This window comes from Gallus gallus, chromosome 4, assembly GCF_016699485.2.
Source record: "Gallus gallus isolate bGalGal1 chromosome 4, bGalGal1.mat.broiler.GRCg7b, whole genome shotgun sequence".
Classification (NCBI taxonomy): domain Eukaryota; kingdom Metazoa; phylum Chordata; class Aves; order Galliformes; family Phasianidae; genus Gallus; species Gallus gallus.
In genome coordinates this window covers 32,206,360-32,218,836 of record NC_052535.1, presented here as the reverse complement: position 1 = coordinate 32,218,836, position 12,477 = coordinate 32,206,360, and the positions used below count along the sequence as shown (strand labels likewise).

General features: G+C 33.6%; 1 protein-coding gene across 14 annotated transcripts in view; it reads left to right on the top strand.

Moving 5' to 3' along the window:
- IQCM (IQ motif containing M) overlaps positions 1–12,477 on the top strand; it is a 184,443-nt gene that overhangs the window by 119,342 nt on the left and 52,624 nt on the right. For all 14 annotated transcript variants that reach the window (XM_040699165.2, XM_046941242.1, XM_040699157.2 and 11 more), the window contains 3 exons: positions 5,524–5,713; positions 7,080–7,224; positions 9,684–9,818. In XM_040699165.2, the coding sequence (XP_040555099.1) occupies positions 5,524–5,713; positions 7,080–7,224; positions 9,684–9,818 (470 nt within the window). The remainder of the gene's footprint in view (positions 1–5,523; positions 5,714–7,079; positions 7,225–9,683; positions 9,819–12,477) is intronic.

The following is a 12,477-nucleotide window of genomic DNA, read 5'->3' as shown; positions in this document are numbered from 1 at the left end:
TGAAACTGATTTGTTTTCAAATGTACTTTCCAATGTTTTTTCTTATTGAAATTCATATTGAAACTTACAAAGGAATTAGGAAGCATGAATGGGTCTTAGTCATGCATTTACATTATTTCCAATAGCATTTACAGATTTTCAATGTCATTAAGTTGCAAAACCTCAGAATGATGATTCTGGGTCTGGTTCACAATGTCTGATGAACCAGAACTTTTTTTTTTTAATAACGCTGTGTACTCAGAATACTGGGCAAATTCTAGTACCAAGCCATAAGATCAGCTAAATTGAGCTCACTAATGTTGAAAACTGTCTTCAGCTGAAAGTTAAAGCTGTTGTGTCTGTCATTATAGCTTCTCTTTATACATCCATTTTGTTTTGCAGTCATATTTTGTCTTCTGTGAACATCCTGAGTGAATAATTTGGGATATGTCTTTGAATTTAAGCAGTGTTTCATCATCTTTCCTATTTATGTCTGCAAGAATTGTAATTAGTTGGTCATCAAAATTCTACTCAGCCATACATTGATTATGTATATGCATATCTTCAGATTTTATTTGTATAGTGGTAATTTCTGGATTAAGAACATACTGACACTTCTGAGTAATCATTGGGCTCCTATTCAGTGCTCTATCTGTATTCAGCAAAACACTTAAGCATATGCTTAATTTTAACTTTAGCTCAGGTAAGCATACAATTGCCTCTATTCCAATTCAGCATGGCATTTTAAGTATGTTCCTAACTAACTTCAGGCATATCCTAAAATTGTACTAAAGCTAAAGTCAAACACATCCTTAAGTGTTTGCATGAATATGGATAGCTGCTGTATTAGGTTTGATGAAATTATCTCTGGTCATTCAGTAACAGGAAATGCCTGGCCACAATTTCATTATAGTTCTACAGACAAGAAAAGTAGAACAATATATCTGTGCATCCCAATTTTTAATGCTGTGCTGTGTACAGTTAAAGGTTTTTATAAACTCTTCCTAACCATTAAAGAAAACTGTACCAGGAGGAAGCCAAAACTTCATTCTCAGTCTTTCATTAGATTCAGAATGGTCAATAACAATGTCTTTCATTCTTGAAAAACATTTCAGATAATGTATCTAAATGTGATTGAAATTACACATGAGAATGAGAGGACAGTTGGCTACAGAAACTTAGAAAGGAAATGAGTAAACTGTACACAGGTGGTGAGGATGTTGCAGTGTATAGCATGTTTCTTAGGGTTTTATTTTATTTTTGATACTGGAAGGTTTTATTCACATCAGTAGTCTTTGTTTCAATCCTTTTTCACTTTTTCTGCTTCAACCTCTACAGTTCTTCTGCACTATTTATGTGCAGAGCTCTTTGCATTTTTTATTTCAGATCGTCTCCTATTGCAGTTCATGAAGTCTTTCAACAGTAGGCTGTTAATCCTCTGCCGATTAATATGATTTCAGTGATAATCCTTTCATTTGTTGAATTTTTAAGACATATAATCATTAAAGAAAGTGCTTGACAGATTTTCCATTAGAGAAGTACAATGAAGGTGGTATGTCTTTAATGTACGTCGGTAGCACTTCATGTTGCTCATTTATAAAATTAGTTTTGCAGATGAAGCAAGTAAGTCTAGAGTTAGTAACTGGTCTTTTCCCTTTGATATTACCTTTGAAATCCAGTTAGAGAGTAAGTAATTCAGGGAATTTCAGACCAACTGCTGTTAGAATATCTGTTTGAAAACTCTTTTCACATCTCCATTGTTACTTTTCTCCTGGAGTAAGGATCAGCTTGTTTTAACCCTGATACTTTAAAGCATCAAGTTATTACGTGAAAAAAGAAGAGGATATAGTTTAGTATGTGAAATTTGCCTTCAGTTAGGCCGTAGAATGTAAATATTATACAGAAGTTATTCCAGTTCTTTGCATGAGTCTTATTCATATAATTGTTTAAGTTAAATATGTAACTGAAATACTCTTCTGAAGGTGAAACTGAAGGCTTCAGTTATCTCAAAAATGGCACACACAAGTCTCTTGTTATTTAGAGGTTTTTCTGTACTGTTAATTGCCAGCTCACTTCACATGACTATAGTTTTCATACAATTCTTTACTTTTTTTGTTTCTTTCTTCAGATATTACCTGAATCCACCTACGTCTCATTTTTCTGCTCTTTTATTTGCATTGATGAAACAATAGGGAAGAAGAGAAGGCATAGGTATTCAGATAGTTAACAGGTGTGGCCTATCGTTACTAGGCTGAAGTTTTATATTTGTATACTGAAGACTCAAAGATACTTCAAGCAGGAGGGGGAAGAAGCAGACACCACAAATCTTTAGGAAAATCAGGTCCTGAACTTGGCAAACCTTTAGCTGAGTTTGTCACATATTTGCAGCTTTAAAATGATTTGGCCTTTGCAACAGCCAAAATAAGTGTCCTTTAATCACTTCCAACCTATTAACAGATGGGCAAACAGCTTTTATAAATGGGGCATACAAAATACTCCAGTATCAGCCAAAACTAATTAGTAGCAATATCTGAACTGCAATTTATAAGTGATGGAAATATATATTAATGTAGAGAAACTGATGGTTTGATATAAATTCCTCTTCAAACACCATGCCTGGTATTTGTTCTGACCTAGAATGTTCTAAACACTCTTTAAATAAAACACACTCCTTTTTTTTTTCCCTGTCTAGCTATTTTCTTCCAATAAAACAACAAATTTGATCATAAAAGAACTCATTTAGAGGTAGTATAACTGATAGAAATTGCATTAAGCAAGTGGTAGTTTGGTATGCGTTTTTTGTTTTATATATATATTGTTATATATATGTTGTATATATGTTATATATAGATATGTATGTTATATATATATATATAAGTGAAAGGACAGTGTAACTTGTATACAAGATTAACTGAAGTTAATCTTTAAGAAAAGTACAAAGTACCAATACAGGACATTATTTACACACCAGTACCAGATTATATTAAATACATCTTTACACTGCACTATTAATCAGCATATGTAAATTGCATGAAATTAAATTGTGAGATGATAGAAAAATTGCCACATGCATAATTCAGTAGGAAGATCCAGTCAGTGCATTGCCATCAGTTCTGCAGGATGAATTTGATTTTACGAAGACATTTGTAGTGCAGGCAGCTGCTGTACCTAAGTGAAGACTTGATTGTATGCTTGATATTTCAAATAAACACTTGTCCATATCTTCCATATTTTTTGTTACAATGATTTTAAAAAGAATAAGTAGTTCCAGACTCAGAATTGTTCTGAAACACATTTTCGTAAAAAAACATTAATTTAATATTTGTTGGTGTTAGAAAGACTTACTTTCCTTACATTTGAGTGCCCTATCTTCCACAGATAACCTACCTCTCCATACCAACTTATGTAGTGATTTGAGGGCTTTCTTAAAAAATCAAACCGTATCTAAAATACAAATCTGATGACAGTGCCAAGAAAAGTTCTCAAATTTTTCTTCCTGTAAGTTAACAGAAAGGGACCTGCCCTCTCATGTAGGTAATCATCTCTGATAACCTTTTTCTCAAAATTTGGAAAAAAAAAAACAAAAACAAAAAAACCCCCAACCAATAGATATATTGTGTGCATTCTTTATGCACATGTATCTAATAAATCAGGTACTTCCCTTCTTATGCATCCGACATAATGATGTCCCTGGCCTTTGAAGACAGTGGATCTGATCAATTTTGCTGTGTAGTCCTTGGATATCCTAATGCTTGACACAGTAAATTACACACACATTACCTGCAAACTGGCTAGACCTGTCTAGAAATGGCTGTGGAAATGAGTCCACTCATTACATCCCCTGTGCAACTCAAGAAACCGCAGTTTCTCTGAAACCCTGCAAGCAAGTTGAAATTTGCTGTCTGTTATAATTTCAGGGGAAAATAATCAATATTGTTGGTATAGAGCTGAGTTAAGCTGATAGATGAATTTTTTCTTCACTGCAAGAAGATACAGAGGCTGTATCAGGTTGTGAGTGGTGAGACTGTGGTCCCATGCTGGGAAGTTATATGAAGTACCTGGAAGTTTTTTTAGCCAGTGGAGACATCAAGATTTATAGGACAGATTTTTCTTTGTGGCACAAAGTGAAATGATGAATAAGTACAAATGATACTTTTTAATTATAAAAAGATGGTCTGATTAAAAGTCTTGCAGGCTCTTAGCTAGAAGGAGAAAGTGCTGCAGAACACCAGAAAATACCTAGTTTGGAATTCATCATCTAAGCCATTTCATCTTCAAAAGATGATTATAACAACAAAATAAAAATCCAGTCAAGCAAATAGAATCACAAGATTTTGAGTAGCGCTCAGATCTCTGTATCTCAAGCGTTTTTATCTGATTAACACCTTGCTTAATTAAGACCAGGCATCAAAAAACATTTTCCCGTCAAATTATATTTCAAGCAGATTGGTTTAGTCTTGGCATAATCTGGATGTAGTAAGTAAAACTGCAGCTGACTTTACAACATATAGTTACTTATGACCTTAACTATAAAAATGACTATTTCCTTGAGAAAGAAAGAAAGCTCTGAATGTGTTAGATGAAAAAAATCCTCAGCTATATTTCAGTTTACATTTCTGCCAGTTACATAGCGTCAAATGCAAAATCTAGTGCTTTGATTAACCACTTTAGAGAGTTCATTTCTTGTTTTTTTTTTTGTTTTTTTTTGGGGGGGGGGTCCTGTTTTTAATAAAGACAAAATTGGTATATTTCTGGGTTAAAAATGTTTTTTTTATTTATTTTTCTTTGACAGAAACATATACAGTTCAGGTTATTTGGTACCTTGTTGGGTCTGGTGTTTCTGCTATCTTACTTTGAAAGGAAAAACTCTAATACAGCCTTTCCTTGTATGTTCTTATGAAAAGGATTGACTTCAATACATTTCTATGTACTTGTAAAATGTTTTTTTTTTTTTAATTTAATGGAAAATTTCTTGACTAATTTCCCAACACATTCATAAAAGCTATGAAAGTTAGCATTCAGAGAGAAGGGATAATTAAGAGTTTCAGGGTGTCTATCTACTAGAGATATTGTGTCCATTGTAAGAGATACATATATTTAAAACATAATTTGTTTTTTTTTTAGCCTGACACAAAGTCATTACTTTAGAAAAGTGTTTTTTACATTAGGTATGATTTTTGCATACTCCTGGGATGGATGGAAAAAGCTGTGTGTTTGAATGGGAGTTACAAATATTAAAAATGTTTAAAATAGTAAGTTAATCCTTATCATTTACAAAAGCATGGGAATTCAGCAGATCTACGCATCTGTAATAAAACATTTGTTATTTGGATGGTTTTGGTTCATAATTCTGTAATTGTAAACGGTAAATCACCATCAGTTTCTTTTCAGTCTTTTCAAGCTATTCACGTAAGTGAAAGGTTTGTACGTGATTTTGTAATTATTTTAAGTGCAAACTGAAATTTGTGTACTAGGATTTTGATTTGTAGTTCAAACATTTTTCTACCAAACTGAAAAACAAATTTTCTGTACTTTAATTTCCAGCGATAAATGCCTTTCCCTTCAAACCCAGAAGAAGCTAAAGAAGAATGTAACTCACCCAGAAATCTCTGAAGCTGTTTGTGATAGTAGAAAACATCCTAGCAATAGAGAAGAACTTAAAGCAGTCATTTGCATTCAAAGATATGTGAGAGGGTGGCTTTTACGTAGGGCATATAAGAGAGTAAAGCTCAAGGTAATGTTTTGATTTTTTAATCCATGTACTGTTTAAATTCTAGTAGTGTAAGAATTATTACTATTTGGTAATGGAAAAAAAAATGAACTGTGCTCAGCTAGTTTGTCTGCCATCACTGTTCTGTACCTTCAAGGTCAGAGCTAATTCAGTGATAGTGAGTTCTCTGCTGGAACCTGTTTCTATCACTTGATTGTGAGAATTCTCTCAATTATTTTTAGAATAGAATAGCCTTTGTGACCTATGATCCTTTTGCCTTTAAATACTCTTGTTATGCATGCATATTGTATTGTTAATTGAAGCGCTTGCAGTTTTTGAGGTAAACAAGCTACGGATAGCAGACCGTTATTGCACTCTTTTCCTCCAACTCTGTTTTATGCTTGAACTACTGAACAAAAAATGTGGATTCTACAGTGTAGTTACTGTTCTTCTTGTTTTTTTTTTTTTTTTGCAAATACTGCTAAATGAAATGTCATTTCCTGAGAAATGATGTAACACCAATGCCATAATACACATTTCTGATTTCAATCTCAGAGTTTATATCAAGTTAGAAGAGCTTATGCATATTGCAGGTTGGGTGCTTGTGGAGGCTGCACAACTTCAGTTAAGATATCATATTTTGAGCGGTGTCTAAGCCCGTTGTCTGAGAAGCATGCCATAAGAAAACTTGTATCTCATTGAACTAAGTGGGTCAAGTAGGAACTGAGTCATTCATTAAACTATCTATTTTATTAGTTTTCCAGAATCCTAAAATAGGTGGTAAAAATCAGGTCATATTATTTGGTAATCATCAACCTTTAAAAATATTCCTTCAATTTATATACAGGAGGAGAAGTAGTTTTTGCTGCTGATATAATTAACAGTGAGGTAAAACTACATGTCTTGATATCTACTTCTAGGCTGCAGGAGACAAATATGTGTTTTTCCTCCTATGACATACTTTTAATCAAAAAACAAATGTTGAACATAAAGTTTCTCACCTTGCCAAGTTCACTGTTCCACTTTTCCTCTGCTGAGATACAGAACCTTGTTCTTCCACCCAGACTTTGTAGATAGTATTTTCTGTTTCACACAGTTCCTGACCTACTTTTGTAATTTGTAATAAAATGTGTTTATCCAAAAATAGTTTTATCCAATAGTTCTATCTAATCAGCTCCAGAATGGACTATTTGTATCAGCACTGTGGAGTAATTGTTTTCACATATCTGTCCATGTGTTTACAGCAGTGGAATTTATTCTTGTTTTGCTTTTAAATTTTCTTATGTGCTGCATACCTCTCAGTTCCATCTCCTCATCTTTTTTTTTTTTTTTTAGTCACTTTTCACTTGTTTCTTACAGTAATGAAAGTGAAATATATCTTTAATTACAGTCAGCAAGTCATGGGCTATCCTTACTAGCAGCTGTAAAGTGCTACCGTAACATGATGGCACGCATTAAACGTCGAGCTGGTGTTTTGGATCTGTCTACACCACTTCATTATTTTGAATTAGAGGAGTGGATGGACAAGAAAAAATGTAAGTAATTGTATTTAACACAAAATTACCCATATCTTAATTCCAGTAGTCTGGCACTTCTTAAGTAATATTCCACAACGCAATCATTTATAAATGGTTTTTGGTACAAGGCAGATTTCATTTCCCCTTGTGGACAGCTGCATTTCTGAGACATCATTCCAAGACTTCAGAATTGTAGGATTTAGTTTGAATACTCTCGCAGTCACTTCATAAAAAAATTAATAATTATTATCGTTGTGTCAACATGATGTGGGTTTTAGACTACTAACTGTTAAGTGATGGGCAATATCATGTAATGTCGAGAAGGAGGATTTATAATGACATAGTATATAAGAAAGTGCAAAACTGAGTACCATCATACTTGTCTTAATACTTAACCCCTTTAATTCATTTTGACCTAGAAAAGGAAATAGTTGACTAATAACAAAGGTGCCTGTTCCTTAACTCCAGATGTTCTGCTCACTGCCTTCTGAATTCTTTTGAATATTAATATTTGTGTAATTCTTATTACCCAAAGGATATGGGAAGATATTAAGGAAAAGAAAAAATAGTTTAGACTGCAAAATATAATCTAAATTTCCTTTTTAAATTAATCTGTTGCCCTTCAAATTCCTCTTCCAGAGGAAGACGTGGCTGCTGCATTACAGAAAGATTAGATGAGAGCATACAGTAGAGAATAGCTTTCCTGGTAGGAAAAAGCCAAGAAAACAAAAATTAGTTTGAGATTTCAACTGTGCATCAAAACAACAACACATCACATTGAACTTAGATGTGCTGCTTTATTTTTTTCTACTATAAATAAGCATTCCTGAGAAATAAAAATATACTACCTGCTAAAAACTGAAAGTTGATTCTGATTGATTGTTACACCTTTTGAGCATGAAATGTATTAATTACTTGGATTTTTATTCCAATTTTCATTCAGTCCTTTGAGTCTATATCCATAAAGTTTTCTGTTTGAGCACAGAGAAGGAGGATTTTAATACTTAATTTGAAGATGTTCTGTGAGTAGGTTTTGAGTTCCCTCTAAATGCACTTCTGATGCAAATCGTGTAATTAATGTATCATTGGAAAAAAATACCTTCTGGAGGTTTATGATATAGCCTCAGTGTTAACTTCAAAATTCCACAAACAGGTCTTGTATTCCTATCACCACATGTGAAATATATATGTATATACTTTACATACTATATACATAAATGAGGTTGTTTTTTTTTTTTCCCTCATATTTTATGAAAAAAATATCAATAAAACTAATTAACTCCGAGAATGTAGTCTACATCCTCCTGAAAAAGTGTATCTTTTTTCCAGGCTGAATAGTTCATAACACACTGGGTGATGTTGGCTGACTGAAAAATTTGTACTGCTCTTCATATTGTGATGAAATGCTCTTCAATGGTTGTCACTGGTGCTTTAACAGAAAGCCTTAATGTTATACCTTCAAAGCATCTTTGTAGATATGACAGGATATTGCAGCTCAGTATATTGTCTTTTGTTGTTGTTTTGTCATTATGGTCTTCAAAAATTAGAGTGCAAAGTCTGACTTAAAAGGCAGATCCTGTTTTTCTAGAATGCTAAATTGACATTAATTTGCTCTTCTTTGATGAAGACAGAAACAGACGGTATAGATGCTCACACATAGCATAGAATGTAATTTGATCTATTACTGTTAACCCTTAGAGGAAAATTATCAGTTCCATTAATAGATAGCAAATTAACTAGACAGATATCCTCTGTCTCTCAGGGAGAGACACCAATTTTGAAAAAAAAATCTGTGGGCTAGGTAGATCAGCTGCGGACCTCAAAGTATAGATGACTAAGGATTTCCATTTTTAATTCATACTTTATCCTGTCTGAGCAGTGCAAACTAACCACACAATACCTATCTCTGAGTCAATGTATTTGACTAAGCTATATTTTCAAATATATTGTTTGTCAAAAAAATAATTGAATGTATATGTCTCTGTTTTTTCTAATTGTCCTTGGCAATTATGACATTACTAAAGGCAGCGTCTTACACTGGGAGTTTTTTCACCTGCATTTAATTTTTAGGGGCAACAGTTTAATATACTATTTTAGATAGGTTGAGCATGTTTGCCAAATAAAAAAAAAGTATGAACCACTATAATTATCTACTTGCCTCAGCCTCTTTCCTACGAGCCTAGTTTTGCAGGGACTAGCTCATCAGCTTTCCCTGCTGAGAAATTCTTATATAGGGAGAGAATTCTTTCAACCTATCTGTGTTCCCCTTGGTGTTTGGTAAGGATGATGTGAGTTTCACTTTACTGCAAAATTCAGCCAGCAGCAAGCTACCCAATCATCAGATGTCCACATAGGCCTATGTTTCCATACTTAGTTTATCAAATGGATTAACTTGATCCTAAAGAAATTATTTCTAGAAAAATCGGTGCCTAATAGCATATTGGAAATACATATCTAATGGCATCTTCTCTTCTTAGTTTATGAAGCAATGTTTTCCAAGAGAGTGTTTGGCCAAAAAATGGACAGAGGTCATCTACCTGAATTTTTTAGAGACTGCGGATATTTTATACCTGCCAGTGGAGTACAGCGGATCTTTCAGCTGGTCTTTCCAGGCAAGTAGTTATTTAAAAATGCTTTGCAATGGTACAAAAAGTTCAAATGCACATGTGGATTTTGAGTCATTTGTTTTCATTGCATAATGAAGCTCCTGTTCTTAAAAGCATAGTTGATGCTCTTTTTGAAAATGAATCATTTTATTCTTATACTTGAAATAAATAAATAAATAAAAATAAAGTACATTTTGTTGAATTGCATTGTGTCTAACAATGCTGGACTCAATTCCATACTATCTTGAAATGTAGGAAGAGAATGTAGAGAAAGTTTGTAGCAGGTCTGCACTTGCAGGTGCCTCCAGGAAAAACACTTGCCTTACTCATGGTTTTGTAATGTCAGTGGTACTTGCTTTCCATCATTCTTAAGCAACACAGCCCAACTAAATTTTAAAAATGTTTACAAATGAATAGATGAATGTAAATAGAATAAGATGTCATGAGTCAAGATATAATGTACTGTAAATAGAAAAGGGAGAACGTTGCCCTTTAAAAATAGAAAAAAAAGAAAAAGGTAATAAATTAAGCCCTTCACATAAAACTAGAGTCTCATCTTCCTTCTGTCTTTTCTCTTTCCCGGGGCAGTCAGTTGGGGAACCTGCAATACTCTTACTGCAGATCAGCAGCTTCTGGGTAAGACTTGTGGAGGTAGCCTCTTTGGGAACCTCACAGGGTGAGGTGGGAGATACTATTACCCATTTCTCCTCTATGGTAGCATGCTTTTGTTTTATTATGACATATGGAGGTGCTGTGAACTAAAACTGATCTAAACACAGGTTTATATTACTTCTGTGTCTTCTTAAGTTTGACATCCACCTCAACTCGGAGGTTCTTGCAGGTGGTGAACTTTGAAGGTTATAATTAATTACATATATCAGCATTTTGAAAGAATGCTTTTGAAATACTTCCTTTAGTGAGTGAAGACCATGTTTAATTGGTGTCTTTGCTTTGTTAATGACCTACATGGGATTTATTTTTATGACATATATATATATATAATGCTGTCTTCCAGCTATCTCCCTGTTCAGGCTGCATCTTTGAGATGAAGGTGATCTCTTTGAGTGTCTGACCACAGGTTGTACTTGCACATTATGCTGCTTCTCAGTGTTGGCTCCTAGTAAATGCAATTAATTTATGATGGAAAATCATGTATTACATGTCATTTAGGTCACATTCCTAAGACAGTGTGAATAAGACCAGGTATTTTTAGTCATTTGTACAGTCCCCATCACTATGGTAACAGGAGATTTTGTGACTGTGAGACAGATTTCTGTCTTATATCCTAGATTTGGGAGACTATTGCTACTTTATGCTGTGTTCACAGTCAGACTAGGAAAGGTTCATGCTTCCCCACTCATTATTTAATTTATTTAGAATCTCGTAGGTATGAAGTGTTATCAAGACTGGTTCTCCCATTTGAAGCAGGGTGTGAGCTTCTTACTCATTTCAAGTTTAAAACTCTCAAATTATGGATGTGTAAATGATGAATAATTGCTGAAATGTAGAGATGTGCTAATGTCTAAAGGGCACCCATAAAATGGTTTCTAACATGAAAGCATTTTGAATAAATGGCACTTATCTATAAAGTGCCCTCTCTTTCTCAATTTTATAATACAAATGTCATTATTTCTGAAGATAAGTTATTAACAGAGTATAACCTTGCTAAATTGCCTTAGGAAAGAGACTGCAATTGGCTGAGTGTTTTGAATTTCTTAATATGGATTTGATGCAACTGTCTCCTGTGCCTGTACAGAGCATCTAATACCATCAAACTGCCTATTTAGGAATGGAAAGATAAGGTGTGTACGTGTGTAGGCAGAGTGTTGGAGAGATCTACTAGTAATAACTGTTCGGAGCTTTTGGGGTGATTACTGCATCTTATATGGCCATGCTACTGATCCAGTGAAGGTTATAAAAGAGAAAAGGTGCCCTTGCTTTGTGACTATTTACTGTGAACACAGGAAATATAAAAAGATTCAAATTTTCTCTTTAAAATTTTTGTCTCATTTTATTCTTTTGGTATTTTTTATTTTCTCTTTCCTCTCTCCCTCCCTTCCCTCTTTTTTTCTTTCTCCACTTTTTTTTTTTTTTTTTAATGAATCTATTTATTGCTCAAGGAACAGGGTCTGTGGAAATAAGTACCTCGTTGTTAAATGTCCTGTCACCTTTCCATTTCCAGTAATGAAAAGATGAGTACTATCTTTGGCTAACAATAATTTAGGCAGTAAAAGCTTGAGACTTTTTATTTTACGTGTTCTCTTGAGACTTTTAATTACTTCACTCCTACATAACTACAAATCTGATTTAGTATGGATCTGCTTATTTGAAGCAGTTTATTTTTTTGTAAAAGTTAGACACTGAAGATAGTAAAAATTATTGGAATAAAGCAAGAATATTTGTAGGGAAATTCTAATAGGTATTGTTATATAACAACATTGAAATAGGAAAGAAGACTATCTATTGTAAAATACCTGCAATATGTATTAAAAACATCAGGTGAAAGAGAGAAAAAAATAAAATTATGGATGGCTACTAGACATACTGTTTTGCATAACTGTGCTTATGTAAGAAAAACTAGTACAGCAATTTGACCATAATGACAATAATGACGACACTTTTAGGAACTAAAGCAGGCACTGGTAGCTGGAGTGGACTTGCTGAT